The sequence below is a fragment of the Salarias fasciatus genome, chromosome 1 (genome assembly GCF_902148845.1).
Source record: "Salarias fasciatus chromosome 1, fSalaFa1.1, whole genome shotgun sequence".
Lineage (NCBI taxonomy): Eukaryota > Metazoa > Chordata > Actinopteri > Blenniiformes > Blenniidae > Salarias > Salarias fasciatus.
In genome coordinates, this window is record NC_043745.1 from 38,367,707 (window position 1) to 38,388,620 (window position 20,914).

The following is a 20,914-nucleotide window of genomic DNA, read 5'->3' on the forward strand; positions in this document are numbered from 1 at the left end:
GGCTGTCTGCAATCACGGGCTGAAAGGTACAAAATGTCCTTGGAACGCAGCACCTGACCAGAGGTTGAGTCGTGTGTGACTGAAAGTCAAGAGGCCCTGGTAAACAACACAGCTATGGTGGAAAAAGCCTCTCGCTGTCCTCTCCTGCACCGCCACGCTGCCACGCCGCTCCGTGTCTATCTATAGCGCGGTGTTGTTCTTTCCATCACGGCCCTGCTGGAAACTGCCGCCACGCTGCACTAATCAGCACAAGTACTTTAGTTTGGACGGGGGCGTTTACCTTCTGGCCCGTGTCTGTGGTGATGGCCAAGCCGTTTGGCACCAGGCCGGCTGTCTTGTGCTTCTTCACCAGCCGGACGGAAACCACCGGGATGGCCACCTGGGGAACCATGGAGAAAACCAAGGCTCAGGTCTGAGGCAGACATCAGGAGTCAGGTAGAGCGAGAGAGAAGATCTCTGTCAACAGTGGGGAGAAAAATCCCCACCTGGCAGAAACCCCCCCCGAGAAAAATCAGGGGTGGACATGAAAGGTGTCTGATTTCAGTCAGAATGTGAAGAATGCAGCCGGAATAAGAAGCTTATTGTCAGTGAGACGTCAGGAGAGGTTTGGTTTCAGGCAGACGGAGGAGAGGGTACAATGCACAGCATCAAAGAGGAAAACCCGGCTACGTTCCCCCGAACCTGCTGCCGAGTCCTGAACACCTCCAGGATTTAAAGGGATACTTCAACATTTTGGCAAATTGGCCCATTTAGCGCAATTCCTTAGTCATTTCGAAGAGCATACTTGCTGTTTTTTGTGAGGGCGAGCTATTGTTTATTCTGCGGTGAGTCGAGGAGCGCTTCGCGGCGGACATAATGGAAGTGGGCGGTATTTTTGCTTCCCCTCATCAAACTCATCAAATACACAATCCAACAACCCCAAAACACTCTGGTGGACACGTTATAATCCGCACATTCACTACGCTGTGGAACACCAACAAATAATATTGCAGCGTTACGACACTGAAGCAAATACTGGGAACTACTTTTTCTTATGAAATCACTACGCCCAGACGCCATGTTTAGTAAGTAGTTCCGTCTTAGCAATCTTCGCAAAAAAAAAACAAACTAAGTCTCGTAATTTTGCATTAATATTTCACAGCATAGTGAATGTGCGGATTATAACGTGTCCACCAAAGTGTTTTGGGGTTGTTGGATTGTGCATTAGATGAGTTTGATGAGGGGGAACAAAAATACCATTCACTTCCATTGTGTCCGTCCTGAAAATCTTCCCCGACTCACCTCTGAATAAACAACAGCTCGCCCTCACAAAAAAAGTAAGTATGCTGTTCGAAATGACTAAGGAATTGCTCGAAATGGGCCAATTTACCAAAATGTTGAAGTATCCCTTTAAAGCCGCAAAGCCTCTGTTCAGTAAATGATCCCGGCCGGCTCCCGGTCAAACGATGGACCGAGTCTCATCAGATCGTCGGATCGGGAGGCTCCGGCGGTTTGAGTTCATTAAAGCGCCCGTCAGTCATTCGCACCTTGATGTCCTTGCCGAAGAGGTTGGCATAGAAACAGAGCCAGTTTCTGGAAATGTAGAGCCGGCCTTGGAGAAGGATATCTCTGAGGAGAGCACAGGAGTATACTGAGGAGGGAGGAGACAGAGAAACACGCTCAGCAAGCGACTTCGCTTCAAAACTGTCTCTTCGACATGCAAGTTCATCAAATGACTGGCAGGAAAGGTGAGATATTAGTGGGACTGTATCGCCTTCAGGAGTACTGCAATGTCCCGAATAAACTTACAGTTCAGTAGCTTCATGCTAAATGTATAGCTACATGAAGGGAGGATTCAATCACAACATACTAAATCGATGTCTGAAACAAAACTAAATGAACTAAATGTTGATTTCTTCAAGCTTCTTTTTTTAAATAACCAGCTTTCTGTTTTTATGCACATCAAACACAAATGATGTAAAGGCAATTGATGGAATATCTCAAAAGTAAACACACACACACACACACACAGACCATGATAAATGTGTGAAATTAGCTCATCGGCTTGACGTCACTTGATGTGAAAAGCAGTTAAGTAGTTAAGTTTCCTCTTTCTTTGTTTTTCAACGCTTCTTTTGTGCAACACTAAAAGACTGGATGGAGAGTATTCAGTTCTGCCAACTCTTCACTTTAACTTGGAATCTTTTCCTGACATACTGATAGTTTGCATCCCTGTTTTGTTTGTATCTGTATTTTCTGTGAATCTCAACAAACCTGATTTTTTTTTTTTGTTTGTTTGTTTTTTTTTTAATCAAAGGCTACTGAATTTGTGTCTCTGTGTTGGTATTCCTATCGTTATGAGGACCACGGACATTACGGGACCAAACCGAGGTCCGCTGAAATAAAAAGCTTTAAAATGAATGTGAAAAGTATTCTGAATTTTAATGTGTGATTACGAGAGAAGATGCATGTTTTTCCTAACAGATCAACACACACTGATCATTTGTGCCCCCTCTAGGTGGGACACAGGTACTGCAGCCGCACGAGTTAACGACTTCTTGTATTGAACTCATCTGCAGAAATACAGGAAATTAAAACATTCACACACATTATTTACAATTGGTGTGAAATTATGTGTTTGCATGTTCTAAAGTCTCGGTCCAAGTTGGGCAGAAGAGTTGGCAGTCCTGCGAACGCTGAAACAAGCCAATGACAGAAACGACGCCGGACAGCGCTCGGCGGGTCGACCGTACCTTTCATGAGGATCTCATCCTTCGGCACGCAGGCGAACAGTTTGTGATACTGCGAGTTGTACTTGCTGACAGTCTGTGCAGAGGGACAGGGCAGAGTCATGAGCAGCTCCTTGGCGGACCGGCCTGCCTGCACCGCCCCACCAACCACGCCGCCGCCGCTGCCGCCGCCACCGCCACCTCCGCCTCCTCCGGCTCCGCTCGGCGCCGACACCACCCGCTCCTTCAACGGACGCGAGCTCTGCACCAGGCTCAGCACGTTGGCACCGTACTCACACACACACTCACGAACGTCCAGGGCCTGGAGCAAGCTGCTGCAAGACACACACTGTTCCCCCTGCCGCCGGTCAGTGCTGAAAGGTTCTGCCTCTGCTCTACACACACACACACACACACACAGCTAGAGCTAACGTGGACACCTACGCCTACACACACCTACAACAGCAGCGCTTCAGTTTCCAGCCACTGAGCTCTTTCCCAACTACAAGGCTCTCTTTCTCTGCCTCGAATGCTCCTCCGGTGACTCTACAGTCTGCAGCACCCAGCTGACACCCTCCCTCTCCGTCTCTCTCTTACACACACACACACACACACACACACACACACACACACACACACACACACACACACACACACACACCGCCCTTCATCATCAAGAGCTAAAAAAGAAAAGAGAAATCCACTCTTGCACACACACACACACACACTCAGGTGCTCCTGACTCTCACTCCCTTCCGTCCTGCTGCCAGGCGGCTTCCAGCCTGTCGTCTAAGTTTTCTTTTTGCCAATTTCAGAGGGAATAAAACATTTTACACCCGAGAGGCTTGAGTCGTTCCCCCCCCCCCCCCCCCCCCCGGTACTGCTCCGTGGCTCAGCCAACTCGCCATCCACCCGCTCCGTTGTTGTCTGACGCTCATGTTTTTGTCTTTCTATTTATAGCGGCTCCATGTCCTCCAGATCTCGCTGCTCAAAGCGTGTTACAGTAACGCTCCGGGCTCCACTACCAGCAGGTGGAAGCCTGGAGAGAACGAGTCACCACTTCACTTCCTCTCTCCAAATATATAAGGGGTCATTTGTGAAAGGAAATTAACTTGAACACAATTCCATAGCATTGAGCGAATGATTAAAGGTGCACAATCTGGAACTCTTTACAGGGCATTCATTAAAATACTTCAATAGTTCAATCTGAAAACATGTAAATCTCAAATATTTAGCTTTTTAAATATTTTTGTGGCTTTTTAAGTAATATCTATTTTTATACAATAAAAATATTCAGGTAAGTTTAAATCAAAAACAATCAACAGCAGTTGCAATTTCTAGCTATCAATGCATCAAAAACTTTACATTTCTCTCTGGACTTCGGAGGCAAGTCAGTGCATACATTTACACCATTGGATTGTATATATAGCACAGATTTTTTTCACTTCCATATTTAATTCCTTGTTGCACAATAAAGTAAATCAAAGAAGACATATTTGCAAGCAAAATGGTGCTAATAAAAATAACACATTAACGATTTCCGTTAAAGCTAGGGTTGGCGATTTGAATGAGATACATTTTTTAAAATACTGGTTAAAATGATCTTTATGACCCGATGGGAAGCAATTCATAGCGTGTGTTTAAAGTAGTTTGGAAAATATCCGCTATCTACAGGAGGAGTAAAACGGGAAAAACAGCAACCAATAGTCTTGAGGGGATACCTTTTTTTGAACCAATCAAATCCCTTCGCCGTTCGACCTGCCCCCTGCGCGTGCATGTACGCGTGCACTGACCCTGGTTCAGTGCGTGCGTTGAAGGACGGAGCGTCGTTGCAGAACGGCGGAGACGAATGTTTGGGGGTTTGCTTACCGTTGAGTGCGCCCTAAATTGGTGTAGTGCAAATAAAGAAAAACGAAGAAACGAAGCGCTGAGGACAGGTTACGCCAGGAACGCACTGGACGCGGAAGTGCCGCGCGCGCCGCGAGCGTCTCCGCGTCTCCGCTCCCAACGGGAGCTCCTCCAATGGGGTGGGAGCTGGGCGGAGCTAGCTAGGCGGAGCCTTGGGGAGATGCTACATGCTAACGCTAGTTTTCCAAGATCGTCAACCCTGGCTTTAATGTTTCCATTATAACGCCTTATGATTTTTTTAAACGATGTCGTATTTTGAAAGGGACAGCGGCCGCCACCTCCGACATTTCGTTTTCCTGTGGGTAATGCTAAACTGCTACACAGGAGCGAGAGATGTTAAAAAGGAATGGTGCCCTGTTAAAGGACCAATTCCTCTATAAAAAGTTACTGGATGCTTCTCTGCAAAGGAGTACAGCGATTTGTGCATCAGCACCGTGCATGAGAGAAAGATTCTGAATAAACCAATTTTGTGTATTAAAATGGTGATTTTGCGTGATGATTACAAGTTCTATTACAATTATTATTACAATTGCGATTAGTTTAAAATGAAACAATTGTTTGACAGCAATAAAAATAACATTAAAAAAACTTCCCCGATGTTTTGCGTTTAAGTGAAAATGTACACTTGAACTACTTTTATGTTCTAATCAATAAATCTTGAAAGGAAATTTCCGAAAATATTTAAAACTTTACATAAAGTTTTTAAGTGACAAAAATGTTTGAACACTACCAAGTGAAAACTTTGCTTGGAGCGACTGAAACTTTTTGAAAATGCTCCGACTCCGTCTTCGTGGAAAAAAGAGGGAAACAAACCTGGAGTATGGAGTTCAGCGTGTATAGAGAGAAAAAAAACCCTCTTTCACAGGAAGAACATGCAAACTTCACACAAACACTCCCCCAGGGACATTCTCGCAGTGAGGAGAGAGCACTAACCACTGCACCACAACACAAGCAGGCGTTCTAAGGCAGAAAGCTGCTACCGACAGCGAAGCTAGAGAAGAGCAACTCACCGAGCCCCGGTAACATTTTTTCACGTCTTCGTAAGACAAGTCTTCAATGAACCTGCAACAAAGGAGAGAAAAAAATTATTACATTTAATTAACATGCATGAGAAAAAAAAAACCCAAAACAAAAACAAAGCAAAACCTGGAAATATGTGTGTGTGAGCTCGTCTGAATGCAAACCGGATCGTCACAACAGCGGAAAAACAGCACAGCAACACAGCTTGACCCACACCCCTCCGGTCCAGTGAACACGGATGTGCATGTGTGCAATACGTGCACGAAGGAAACTGCTGGCGGGGCCAAAGCTTCCACATGAGGAGTTTAATCGTCAGCGTGTGTGTGCGTGTGTGTGAGAACACAGTGTGAAGAAGGCTGTGTGTCAAAAAACAGCACTAAGATAAATACTGAGCTGCTCAAACACAAACAGTGGACACACAGGGAGATAATCCTTTTTAACAGAACATGAGCGTGCACACACACACACACACACACACACACACACACGCACGCACGCACGCACGCACGCACGCGCGGTGCAGCAGGTGTCCCAGCAGGACGCTGGTGTCTGTTTTGCTGCAGCAGCCACCCGGCAGATCAAACTCAGAGTCCTCAGAACTGCTGCCCCACTGCTGCTGCTTCACGGCGGATCACGCCACAAGCAGACGGGGATCTCATGACAAAGTCTTCCTCCTCTTCCTCACAGCGTCACACTGGAAATGATACAGCGGAGTGATTTTCAACAGTGTTGATCTCTTATTGACACAAAGAAACAGATCCAGAGAATTTTTGATCAACAGACACAAAGGAGGAAAATAGGAAATCTTAGAAATACTGGAATAATGTCTTTCTAAATCTTGCAAACTGTATTCATTTCCTCAAATCAGCCCCTTATACAGTTACCAAATCCTCTCAAACGGACGGACAGAAAACATTTTGGTTTAACTTCACTTCATTTTATTCTGGAAGGACTCCGTTTTTGCTAACTGGTGTTCCACAAGGCTCGTTGTTGGGCCCAATCCATAGTGACATTAATGTACTCCTTTCCTCCTTTTGTTTTTCTTGGCTAAATTAGATGCAAAAACAGCTTTATTTTCTATTGTCGTTATTAATATGAGGTCTTTTCGGTTATATTGTTCTCTTCTACACGAGCAGCTTCAGCTCAGTTTGGAAACAACGGTCTGTTGCTGGTAGTACGTAGAGCAGGGGTGGGCAATGAATTCTGATGAGGGGGGGTAAATGGATAGACCTTTCGTGACGTCACCTATAGAGTTCCCAACCGCCGTTCTGAAGACTTCAGCAAGTCCAGCAGGACGTCTCCACATTGAATATTTGAAACCGGATGTAAATGTGATTGGTCCAGCCTGTCATGTGACCGCATCACGTGGACAGAGGAGGCGCTGTGATAGGGCGATTTATGCTAAACTTTAACTCGTAATATAAAATCAACAGATGATTTATGGGAAAATCAGAGTCTGGTGAAGCCAACACGATTAAAGAAACTAGTGATAGAGACCAGAACATGTTCTGAAACCGGGCACGTTATATGTTTATTTGCACTCTGAAAATCGTCATTTTTGAATGGGTTCCAATAAAGACCGGGGCTCTTTTTGAAACCAGCATCATCGCCCCCTGCTGGAATTTCTCCAGAATCACAGCTTTTTTGCACTTCCGCATTATCTTCATGTTTTATGAGCGGAGGTTGGCGCTTGGGTAAATGATGTGGATGAATGAGCCACTTTTTTTTTTTTTTATTGACTATGGAAAAACAATGTTTTTATTTCAACAAGGTGTGTTTGCTCTGTGTTATCTTCACTCATTCAAATTTGATTCCTGATCATAGAACCAGTGAAAACAGGAAACTCTTCAATATGAAATCAGCTCAATATTAAGTGCAGTCCTGGTCTTCATATGAGTCTCATATTTTAGAGTTCATTTTATTCAATTAAAATACGATGACATGTGGTAACAGACGGGAAGCTGCCGTGGAAAGTTCTGGAAACTTTAACACAGTCAACTGTGGCCTATGACAATGGTTTTTCTTAAATAAAGGTTAAGACAGTTGACTATTATATAACGAGCCACTATGTCTTTTGGGAGGGGCGACTTTATGTGGATGTAATTCTGCACCCACGCAGCCAGGAATTATGACATTTAGGAGATGAGAAGGTCCCATTTGACCGTTTATAGCGTTGATATGAAAATAACGATCAAGCAACATGGCCGCCTCGGTCAGAGCATCTTTACTGCCAGAGTCCATAAACCTGCTGTTAACACAGCTAACAGTCAGTATAATCGCTGCCTGTAAAGCTTTTTAGCTGTAAAATTCACGTCTGTTTCACCGAGGTTGGCGAGAAGGAGTGTTTGATTGTTTGACCACGAGTTTCCGTTGATTTACTCTCTTCAGAACCTCCACTGAGCTTGACTGTGTTTCAACGGTTCCAATGTATTTCCTCTATTGGGAATTTATCAATTTCTCATTGATTCTTTTCTCAATTAAATGTTTTTTCATGTTATTTCACATCCCTGCTTTTATATTTCAGATTCAGGCTTTTTTCATCAGAGATTATGATCTGTGTCACAGGTAAAGTGAGTTTCTGTCAAGTTTGACGCACGAATGGAAGAATAAACAGATGCAGTGATCAGGTTAATGATCAGCTGGCATCAGGCTGAAAAACAGGGTTTGTTTTATAAGAAAAGGCCTGATTTCCTGGAAAAACTCTTTCTCTGCGGCTTCATCAGTTTTCTCCCTGAGCGTCGTCCTCGACTGTTTACCTCCCGCTGCTGATAAACTGCCCCTGGCTGTTCCCCCGGCTGTTCCCCTGGATTTTCCCACCGCCTGTTCCCCTGGCTGTTCCCCTGGCTGTTCCCCAGGCAGCGTCAGGACGGTTGGTCTGGTTCCTCTGACCAGTTCTGCTCCTCTGGGTCAGCAGTCCACCCGACCCGAGAAAAACGACCCCTGCCGGAGCTCCACCTCTGACCTCTGACTCTGTTTGATGCTTTCAGGGTAATTAAATCTAAAAACGACATTCCAGCTCAGAGAGAAGTGGTGGATGTGGATTTGTGCAAAATTCTGAATTAAATATACCGAAAAAACTTGCTTGTTCAGTTATGGTCAAATTGAGCCTGAAGATGAAAAACAAAAGATTAATGTCATAAACAGAGCCTGCTTTCTTAGTAATAAAACCAACATTGTTATAACTTAACATATTACTGCTGCACTTCATTGTTAACATAAGTTCATTTATAAAGTGGTTGGTAGAACATGGGTCTAAAAAAAAAAAGAAAATTATCCTCAGTCAGTAACTGATTTCTGACCTCTGAGCAAGAAGCTACTAATGGAAATAACTGAGGTCCTGTTTACACAGGAATGCTTTCAAGTGGAAACAGAAAGCCTCGGTGGTGATTTGGGGTCCGTTTACACCACAACGCTGCCCAGAGTCACTGAAAACAGAACTATTTCAAAACGCTCCGACTCCGTCTCCGTGGAAACGGGAGAAAAGGCAACATCCCTGTGCAGACGAATCTCCATGTTCTCCTGTTGGGTTGATTCTTCTCAAACTAGCCTTGTGAACCAGCCCCGCCCACTCCACATCCACATTTGGATTTAGTAGCTGGGGAGGGTCTGGCGACAAGCCAATAGAAAGACAATGCGGCTCGGCCATGAAATGGCCGAGCCAATCAGCGTTGCCGCTTTTTGTTTTCAAATTTTTTTGGCGAATTCCGGCGGCTAAACCGTGACGTCATCAACGAGCGTAGCGGAGATTACGGACTTTAACCATCGTCTGAACGCGGCAATAAGTAAAGTTATAGCCAAAATACCAAGCATAACAACACTCAAGCAAGAGCAAGAGTCTGCGCCTGGAGAGTTTCTAACAGAAAAAGACGTTTTCGCGTGAGAAAACTAGCTAGAAGCTAGAGCTAAAGAGCTAAAGCTAACCCTTAGAGAAGCTAATGCATTTTGATGACGTATTTGTTTTGAAGCGCTGATTGGCTGAAGTGCGTTGTCAGTCAAAGGAGTAACCGACACCCCCTGCACCATGTTTGTATTGGCTTGTCCCCAGACCCCCCCCCCCCCAGCTACTAAATCCAAATGTGGATGTGGAGTGGGCGGGGCTGGTTCACGAGGCTATTCTCAAACAACCTGTGATCTGGAATTCTAACTACTTCATTTTCACAGTTTCCATGGAAACGGGCATCGTTTTCAAAACGTTTCCATGTAGACAGGAAAGGATGCGGAAGGTGGATGATTTGCACGCGGATCGTCCTGATTGGAAAGCTGCAGCCATCCCGTCCTGACCAGCAGTGATCCGAGTGCTGCTGCTGGCGCTGCCTGCCGGCTTCCCTCTATAAATAGGCTGCGGAGACGCTGCTACACTCTCAGATGGAGAGAGCAGAGCGATTATTAAAAACACAGGCAGCTCTGCGGGGACTACCCGGCTCTCCATCTGCCTCAACATCCAGGTCTTAATCAATACTGCCAGTGCGAGCAGAGGAAACCGGCTCGGGTTATTCCCACTGCATGTTTCTGGGATTAAACAGACTGATTCAGCACAAGTTCCTGTTTATTTCGGACGTGGTTCTCTGGGTTTTGGATGAGAGGCCCGGGAGGAAGGAGCTGCTGCTGCTGCTGTTTTCATGGCGCTGAGGGACGGAATGGACTGCGGTGGATGTTTGGAAGCGACCACAGTCTGGCACATGACGTGTAATGAGGCTTAATAACCTGGATCCTCTCAAACCACCGTCCACTGACTCCTCCCCCCTCATTGTTCGGAGCGGTGGTTTGGAAACCGAACCCGGCCTCCCTCCACGTCTCCCCCGCCCTCCTCTGCCAGGAGCAGGGCAGCTAATTACCGGCGCCGAGATTCCTAAATTGATTCCTGAATTAGAAAGCGAACACCTCCCAGCGGCGGCCGGAGGATGATTCAGCTGGAGGAGACGAAACTGGGACTGAGAGGAGCTGATGGAGACGGCGAGGGAGGAACAGACAGCAGAACCCCCCTCGCACAACCCACCACCGTCTGTTTAGGATTACAGATTTCTAAATTTACTGTTAACTGGCGTGTGGATCCAAAGAACCATACTTTCCAATGAAGATTATTTTGAAATAAATTATGTAAATTTTCATATCTATTCTTTTATTAGTCAGTTTTGCCATATACTTATTTGTTTTTTAAAATAAAAAAAAAAGTGAAGCCAAAAAAATTCCAGGTGAGGAAAAGTATCTCCTGAACCCTAAAGCTAGATTTTTTCCTGTCTCCATCGTTTTCAGCATTTCTGCCGTTTCTGTGTAAAAAGACATCGCTTTCAAAGCACCGCCGTGTAAAGATGCAAAAAATGATACTTTTTCTCTTGAAACGTGCAAACGGGGACTTAGTTTTCATCAAATCACCGTTTGGTTTTGATGCTAACGCTAATTCCCCAGCTGAAGGGTAACCTCTACTCTCTCTGAAACTTTGCTCCCCCCAGTGTACAAATTAGGAACAGCAGTCGCATTTAATTAAAATAAATGCAGTTATTGGTAGTTTCTGGTTGTATCTATATTTTTTGAAGATCAGATTAAAGTCTTCTTGTTCGGCAACCCTGACCCATTCTGTACTCAGCATCAGAAAGAAGGGAAGTGGAAAAGCTCCTGGAAATTGTTCATGACCAAACATCTTCAAAACCGTGGCAGAAACTCAAGAGTTGAGCTGTGTGTCCGGCATGCTCTCAGTGCTGCCGCCTAATGGCCAGAAGGGGAATTTACAGGGTAATTTGTAATGCTTCCATAGTCCAAAGAAACAATAAATACTGTAGATCAGTAAAAAAGACACAAACAAGAAGCGCACCAGTGATCGCTGAGTGACTGACGTGTGTGTGTGTGTGTGTGTATGTGTGTGTGTGTGTGTTCGTCTCATCTCATTCATCGAGTCTCCCAACTCAACATGCTTCAGCACTAAATCTCATCGCAGAACAGATTCCCTGGGATTACGCCGCTCGCGCACTGAATCCGACTTATATAACACACACACACACACACACACACACACACACACACACACACACACACACATACACAGCAGACACAGACAGACATGCAAAGGATTAATACATTTCAGAACAAGCTCATTTCTCAGCTTGTTCTTCCTGAGGCCTCATGGGGGAAAAAAGAACATGAAGTGTTCTTTGTGAAGCTCAGTGTGCAGCCTCTTCACTTATGTGTGTGTGTGTGTGTGTGTGTGTGTGTGTGTGTGAGACCATTGTTTGACATCAAATACAGCTGAAATAAAAGCACAAAATAAGTGCTGTGAAAATAAATCTCCTCTGGCTGTAACTCATGACCGTGCTCAGGATACAGATGGTGTGTGGAGGGAACAGAAAAAAAAACATGCAAAGAAAGCAAATGTTGCAGAGCAGTGTGTGTGTGTGTGTGTGTGTGTGTGTGTGTGAGAGTGTGTGTTTGCCTGAAGTGGCCGTGCGTGTCCTCGTCCTTGGCGGGCTCCAGGTCCTGAGTGGGGATCAGGCCCGTCTCCTCGCTGGGCTCCTGCTGCTCGGTCATGCTCCTCGCCCTGCGCGCACACACACACACACACACACACACACACACACACACACACACACACACACACACACACACACACACACACACACGGCTCCATGTTAGCGGCCGGCGTCCCGCCAACACGTCTCCTCCTACATGTTTGTTTTTTTGGTCATCGGGTCTGGCCTCAGCGCACAACGTTGACGAGGCAAACGAGTGCAGGTCTCAGAGTCAACAGATCGGTGACGCAACATCGCAAAGTCTGATTCAGCTGCTTTCAGCCGCAGTCGGGGCAAAAACAAACAAACACCTGCTCTTGTCCTCCGCCGGACGTCCAGGGAGACGAGCAGCACCTCGGAGGCTGTGCAGCTGGCCGACCCGCCGGCAGCTGACTCCAACTTTTAAAAATACACTCTGCGGCACCAAACATCCCCTGCAGAGTCAGTGTGTGACGGCGGCGAGGCGTCAGGTGAGACGTGCAAACTTCCACCAACGAGCGGAGAAGGAATGGCGGAAGGAGGAAACAGACCGCCGCTTCACCTTCACCGGGATGGACGGCGGGCAGAGCAGCGCCGTTTTGCATCAAGTTTGGAAAAGACGGAAAGCTTCTGGAGGGATGGGATTAAAAAAAAAAAAAATACTGCATAGAGCGCACGTTTCCCACAGGCTGAGGCCTCCTCAACTCAAGACTGAATCTTTCAGATCAGACAGAACGTTAAAGAACAGTCGGCTTCCACACGCATCAAAACGCTAAAGTGACAGAAAACTTCTGACAGGTTTTCATAAAGAGTCAGCAGCTGCCGAAACTCTGTGGTACGAAGAGTTAAAGTCACAGAGCAACACAAAAAAGTCCTGTCTTCACTGAAAGGTAGCAGCAAACAGAAAACTCTTCATTCCAGCTCTGAACAACTCGGAGACTTCCTGCAATTTTCTGGCAGTTTGTTCCAAATGTTTGGTGCATAAAAACTAAAAGCAGGTGTTTCTGCTAACAGCTGCTAAAGCTGTGGTTTATTCTGCACTTTTAGCTAAAAAATACTCTTTATATGACATTTCAAGTGAATGTCACACTTCTTTTTTGCATTTACACAGCAACATTCTGAAAAGGACGTCCGTTTCCATGGAAACAGCAGAAATGCTGAGAACCATGCAGTTAGCACGCTAAGCTATGAATTGGCGCCGTTAGCCGTTTCTGCAATGAAACCAAACACACATCAGGCTATAAACATCAACATTGTGAGTACCTGGACAGAAAACCTGCATGCTGACTCGTTTCCACGGAGACGGAATCGGAGCGTTTTTAAATAGTTCCAGGTTCAGTGAATCTGAGCGACACTGTTGTTAATAAAATGCCAAATGCAAGAAAGATTTTTCTTTTCTCTCTTGAGAACATCGTCATGCAAACCGGATCTGTTATTTCCACTATTAGCTCCTGGATTAACAGTCAGCTTCTCTTACTGTCAGTGGATCGTTTTAAAAAGTTAATCAACAACAACAAACAAAGTACAGCAACATGAAAACAAAAAATAAAGGTAAAGATTTCTAAATTAACCTCAAAATGACATGTTTCTGTTGATTTAAATTACAGATAATTAACAGCAATTTACTGGGAATAGTTTAAACCGTTTTTTTTTTATCTTGTTCAGTTCTACTTTTCACTTAACCCTTACAAAGCATCTTTGTTCACTCATTATAGGAGGAAATTATTCTGCCTTTTTTCTGGCTTGCCAGCTGTTCTCAGTTCCTTCTCCAGCGGTCTGGAGTCAGTCGGACCGTCGCACAATCAGCCAAATCAAAGTGGTCACACCGCGGTTAGCCTCGCTTTAATCTATGAATCCTGATCTTTCCAGTCAATCTGTTACATTTTTAAATCCATGAATAATCTTAAAGTTATCTGAGAAAATCGGCGATCTGCTGTGGTTGTCGTGGTAACCTCTGGTGTTCAGGCGCCCCATTGCTGGGAATGCTGGGAAGCTTCCCATCATCCATCATGTGTTTATCTCTCACCTGCACCTACTTCTGCCACAAACACGCGCCCGGCCCGAACCCGGCGCCGTCCTCCGGGAGCGTGGAAGTCGTTACCACCTGCTCCGCCTTAATTACAGGTGCTGATGGAAATGAGCTCCCGCATGCAGTTTCCACTGTATTATCTCTAATTGGCCAGAAGCTCTGCGTCAGCGGCTGACCTGCCGGAACAAAAGCAGCTTTCTGGAGCTGCAGGTTGCGTCTGACTGTTTATCTGTGATCGCAGGCGGCTGGGCGGGAGGAGAAAGGCTCCACTGTGGCAGACAAGGACACAGTCAGTGAGCTTTTCTCACCTTAAGATGGTTTTGAAGGGGTTCAGATCCCACATGGAGCCCTGAGGGAGAAACCAAGGCTTCTCTTGGAAACACTGGAATCACTGTTCAAGCCCAGTGCTGAAGCTGTGTGTAGGTTTTTTATTTTATTTTTTTTCTTTTTCAGAGGACGAAAATGTGATTTCCGGAAGGTTTTGTGTGAATGTTAAAGCTGAGGGTCAGAGGTTGGAGTTATGGCCCCATTTACATGACAAACATTGCATTTTTGTGTGTGTTCGTTTCAGAAAAATTTCACCTTTACATGACAGCGATCTGAAAACAATGTCCGTTTCCACGGCAATGGCAGAAACGCTGAAAACGATATGCTTAGCATTCCTGGACCAGGAGCTGGCGTCGTTGGTTGTTTTTGTAACGAAGGCACACACGAGTTCAGAAGACAATACGTTCTAAAACATTAAAGAAGGCGAACACACGGGCATTGAAGTTGGATCAGCAACGTCACTCAGTCCCAGGAGAACATGGAGTTTAACTGACGGAGATTATGATGAAAAATATTTGTTAGAAATTGTTGGAAAACCTTTTCCACGGACGGAAACTTAATAAAAACTAAATAAAAACTGAGACATGAAGACGGAGACTGATGAAATGTAACGGAGTCTTAAGTCAACAAATGAAAACCAGAGGAAGAAGGAAGATGCTGAAACTGGAGCGTCGAGGCGACACACAGCCACAGGATCATTAACTCTCTGCTCCTTCATGGCTCCACTTCCTGACTTTATTATCCTGACTTTGTTTCTTCAAAGAGAATATTATTGCACCTTTTGGTTTGTTCTTTTTTTTTTTGTTGAGTTTCATTTAATATCATCACTCTGGAATCACATAAACATGTTAAACAATGTATTTCTTCCTAAATGTATAAGGATATTTCATATTTATCGCCAAGGAAACTTGGAAAAAAATAAGTCAGAAATAATTTGCAACTTCATTGTCTTGGCAGAGTCAGTTCCTCCCACATAAAGTAACACAGAACAATACAGCAGGAGATTAAAGGACTAAATAATAAACTTATTTTTAGTTTCTGTAGAGAAAACACCTCTCAGCTCCTTTACCTGACAGCCAGGTTTGGGTGAGTTTATTCAGTGTCTTTCAGACTGGCGGAGTCCTCGTTCGAAATCAGTGCAGATGGTCTAATCATTACGATGCTGTTTCAAAAGGGTTTTAATTCTTCTGCTTGAGTTTCTTAAAGCTGGAATTAAAAAAAATCAAAGAGTAAACACGACTGTTGACTCAACCTGTAGTTTCTCTGGTACTTTCTTCCTCGGTGTCTGAGGAGATCAGCGCGTCTGTCTGCGTATCGTCGCCACTCAAGACTCAAGTTAGACTTTTCATCGTCAACAGGAGCCAAAGTAGAATTCTGGCAGGTTTTTTTTAAGGCGAATAATCGATGAATAACGGATGGACACCACAGCCGAAGCAGCCGCTTCGTTAGCTATCGCGACTCGTTTCAGTCTGTCAGCAGATTGATGAACTTTCGTCTGGAGACAACTTCTCAAGTGAAAACAGAAAACTTTTCATACGTTTCGGGGTCTTTTTACACAACAACAACTCTGCTATGAAACATCTTAACATTTTAACAAGAGTTTTGTTCCATCTGCTATTGCTGTACTGAGCAAGGTACCTGGCTGACTTACTTGACAATCTATGTTAAATGTTGCTTGCTGTTCTTTGTTGTATATTCTCTGTTTTTGTAATTGTCTTACCGCCTTATTTGTGGTGTATGTGATGGTGTCCATAACATCTTGAAGTTGACATGAAAGGCTGTGGAAACAAATTTCCCTTCACGGGACAATAAAGACCTATCTGTATCTGTATCTGTATCTGTCTGGTAACCTGCTCACCAGCTTCTTTCAAAAGTCAAAATGGAAACAAGTGACAAGCCACCGGATCGGTTCACAAGAAAAGCCTTTCTGGGGTCAACAACACTCTGAGCCACTGAAAACAGAACTATTTTTGAGAACCGTGCCCAAGGCGGAACTTTTTGAAAACGATTTGACTCCATATCCACGGGAACAAAGGAAAATCTCAGGAGTGTCCGTGCGCTCCCATTGTTTGGAGTTCTGTTGACATGCGTCCAAAAATCATCCTGATGACCGGATTGTGAATTAAAACAGATTCTAAATGTTTCATTTAAACACCGGAGTGGATCAGATTCACTCGTATCGGATTGTAAGAGGTCGGCCATCCTTCTGCTTTCTGCGCCTCCTCACATGAGATGATTCGTGTCATGCTTTATCCTTTCTCAGGTAAATTTGCGGCACGGCACCAGGTTTCAGAGATTTGAGACGGTTTGCTGCGGCTCTCCGAGGCCGAGGGGAGGAAGCAGCGCCGCAGCCCCAGGTGTGCCATGCTGGGTCTTATTATCACACACAAATAAGCAGAACAGAGTCTGCAGCTCAGGTCACCCAGGAGGAAGCAGCTTATTATGTCAACGCTTATGAAACTCCAGTCCACGCCTGACCCAGTCTGCAACAATGTAGTGCTGCTTCCTCTGCACAATAAACAAGAAAACAATGAGCCGCCGCCGCCTCCTCCTCCTCATCTCTGCACAGCCACCCCGTCACAAGACGTCCTCCAATCCAATAAGCTCTAATCCTGTTATGGAGGCTCGTCCCAGAGCGCTCACTGATCTGTGTCTCCGTCCGAGGACGCTCGTCTTCCCGCAGCTCGTCTTCCTGCAGCTCGGCCTGTTTCTGAACGTAAATGACTGGAGCAAAGTGACGCTTCATGTTCCAGGATGGGCGTGAGCTCCACGCCATGTGACCGCCCGGCTTCAAGCACAGTTTAATGTGGTGTGAAGAGCATTAATTACTGCATCCTCTGCACAAAGGACGGAGCGAGGAGGGAAAACTACTGACTATTTAATTACATGCAAAACTACTTTAAAAGTGTTTGAATGGTCAGAAACTGAAACCGCTGCTATATTGTTTAAATTTATCTGCAAGCAAAAATCCTGTTACATTGCTTAAATTGTGTTTAATTAAAGGCAAAACTGCAATTATTACTTAATTTGTATTGTAGCACAAGTAAAACTACATACTACACATACTAGAAGGAAAATTGCTGTTACACTGCTTAAACTTTTCTCAATTACAAGAAAAAAAAACTAATGTAACGTTGTGTAATTTTCATTTGATTACCAGTGAAACTTACATAGTTTAAATTGGAGTCGAATACAAGGAAAACTACTGCTATATTGTAAAAATTGTATTTAAACACAAGAAAAACCACTTAAACTGTCTAAATTGTACTCGATTAGACGTAAAACTATTTTTAAACTCCTAAAGTATCCATAAGTATCCAAAAGGATAAGCATACTGAACAGCAACATTTCCATGGAAACAGATGTTTCAAAATGTCGCTGTGTAAATGTGAAACTTTCCTGAAACGAAAACCTAAATATGATGATTTTCATTTCAACACCGTCGTGTCAACAGGACCTGAGAGGATTCATCTACTCCTGAATGTATCCAAAATACTTCTGATGACATCATGAAAATTACTCTGGACTTAAATACAGTAACACAAGTTTTTAAACGTTACTTCATGGAGATTTCTGAGAATACATTTTGCTAAAGCAAATGTAACTAAAATCACTTCTTAATTACAGTAAGTTTTGTGTTTGTATTCCATAACCTCCACCACTACATGAAGTAAATGGTACTCTAATTACTCTAAAACTACTCATGAAATACTACCTGATGACAGGAATGAGAGTATTTTGAAATAGAGAAACAAGATTGATCCAAAATACAAGTTAATGATTACCTGTAGTTTATTACTTCCACTTTTAAACTTTTAGTAGGTTGTATTGGTTGAATTTTATCTGCTACGAAATGCACTTAAAAATCAATCACATTTTCTAAAAGAGATCATACTTCTTTACATTACGGATTAGAATTTCTAATTTGTTGCTTTCTGAAATTGTCATTTTTAAATTAGAAAAGTAGATTACATGGTGTTAATGCCACTTAATTATGATTAAAATTACACACTTTTCAACTATTTACCAGTACAGGTACCCCAAAATAAGCCTGTATTTTAATTTACACTACTTGGATTGTACTTTATTACTTTTTAAAGTACTTCTAGTTTCTTTCTGCCTCCAATCAAAACGTCTCCCTGAAGCAAAACTGTCGACAACTATGTGATTGCAGCAGTTTGATCATCGTGCAGAGGAACCCGGCTCACAAATTTCCACTGAGCTGCAGTTAAAATGCTGTGGAAAGATTCGCTTTGCTGTGTCCAGGCTGTGAAACGGAGCTGAAGACGGATCTGCAGCAGCTTTCTTCCTGGTTCAAACTCAAACAGGAGCTCATCTGTTTGACTTCCAACCCTTGAACCTGCACATAAATGATTTTCAGGACCTTTTTGTTTATTTGGCACTCTGATTTCCGTTAATTTGCTTTTTTGTCCCCTTCGGAGCGTTGCACATTAACTTGGATGAGCGTGACGAGACGAGCGCAGCCTTTGGACTCTCAGATACTCTATCTGCTCGGCTTGAAAACCTCCTGAAATAACTTCCCCATTGTGAAAGGACCTCAAAACAGCCTTTGATGGCAGACGTCGGCATTTAACCCTTTAACGGGCCGCTTGGTGCTGAAACCCGGGTGGTTTGGTGTTTCGTCAGAAAGGGTTCGACTCCACTTTAAAGAGGTTTGGTTCCGTTTTAAAGAGGCCATGTGTCTGATTAGTTCTAAGAGATTTGTGTGGATGTAAAGACCGAAAGATGTCCGGGTTCCGTTTAAAGAGTCTCAGTTTAATCTAAAAAGTCCCCGGATATTTGAATCCCATATTGTAATTAAAGGCTTCAAAGTCAGTGTAAATGAGTCGATGTGTTATTTTTATGTATCAGAAAGTCTCTTAAACTGTATTACAATGACCAAAAAATAAACAAATAAATAAATAAAATAAAACATAACTACACACTGCGGATGACCTCTTTACATTTATTGTGATATTTGCAGAGGAAGCGCCTGAACAGGGTCATTCCACGGTGGTCAGTCTGGCTCTGTTTAAACCCCAAATGCATCATTTTGGTTTCAGAAACATTTTGCTTTTACATGGCGACGTTTTCAAAATGATGTCTGTTTACACAGAAACGGCAGAGAGCGATATTATTAGCATGGCAGGCCAAGAGTTGGGATGGCTGTTTGTTTTTGTAATGACATGGACCGGGAGGACCTGGACCAGGAGGACCTGGACCAGGAGGACCTGGACCAGGAGGACCTGGACCAGGAGTCATGACCCTCTGGAGGAGAACACTGTTTATATTGTCCTTCTACTGAAGATGAGCAGAACTACTATTTGCCACACATGGAGTAACAGCTTTTCAGAAAAGTTGCTGTTTTTGTTCCGTTTCCACGGAGTCAGAGTGTTTTCACAAAGTTCTGATTTCCCCACATCTCCATGGAGACCGTTCAGATCATTTTCAAAAAATTCCATCCTGGGAACCATTTTCAAGAAAAGTCTTGACACGAAACAAGATGTTAACTTCAAAAGATTTGAGCAGAATCAATGATGAAGCAACTGAACTCAAATGGAATAGGAGGGTGGAGAAGTAAAGGAGGGTGGAGAGACGGTGAAGTTCAGAGTGGCTGAAACCCAAAAATCAGAAAATCAGCATGTTGAATGAACCGATGAGCGGAGAGCAGCTCTTCATGAAGGAACCGGCGGAGGGTGGAGCGGAGGGTGGAGCTGCGGTACGGATACGGGCTGATACTATGAAAGATAAACGAGCTGGAGCTGAAGATGGACTCAATCCCACTTCGTTTCTAGAAGACAATTTCTTCAAGAAGCTGGACAAGAAAAACTCGACTTCAAGTTTCTCCAGAACAATCAAAGAACATTTACGGCGTCGACATCAGGAAAAAACCAGAAACATGAAAGGACGGAGACCCAGCCTCCATCTTTACCTCATCTAAACCCAGTCAGAACATGTAGGCTCTTTCAACCAAGAGATTTACAGTCCACATCTCTGAACATACTTAAAATAAATACATTATAAGGCATTTTTATAGGTATTTTCATTGCAGGCGTATTTTATGTACTTATATCCAGTAAAATTTAAGGGCTCCTACGCTACTTTGAAAATCATGAAGTAGAAGCGACGCTTATAAACACTCACATCACTGTTACTCAGTAGTGTTTTTAGTAGATCTACTTTTAGGAGTGTAAGAATTTATATTTAAATACATTTTAGATCTTCCGTGTTACTTCAGAAACATAAAAGAAGAAACAAACTATAATAAAATATTACTGTAGCTAAGTCTTTGGTACTTCTGTTTTTATGTCCATATACTGGAGTAGAATTTGCACCTTATTCACTTTTTTAAAAAACAAAGTTGAAGGAACAATCTAAAAATACTCAAACTACTGCAATGAAGTCGTGTTTGAATATAACTTAAACTTCAACAATCATAAAAT

General features: G+C 43.8%; 1 protein-coding gene across 1 annotated transcript in view; it reads right to left on the bottom strand.

Annotated features, from left to right (window-relative positions):
- The window catches only part of LOC115402854 (GRAM domain-containing protein 2A-like), a 39,534-nt gene that overhangs the window by 13,329 nt on the left and 5,291 nt on the right, over nt 1-20,914 (bottom strand). The window contains exons 2-6 of the mRNA XM_030111499.1: nt 12,061-12,165; nt 5,627-5,678; nt 2,733-2,805; nt 1,527-1,630; nt 281-379 (exon numbers count right to left, since the gene is read on the bottom strand). Coding sequence (XP_029967359.1) covers nt 281-379; nt 1,527-1,630; nt 2,733-2,805; nt 5,627-5,678; nt 12,061-12,165 — 433 coding nt within the window. The remainder of the gene's footprint in view (nt 1-280; nt 380-1,526; nt 1,631-2,732; nt 2,806-5,626; nt 5,679-12,060; nt 12,166-20,914) is intronic.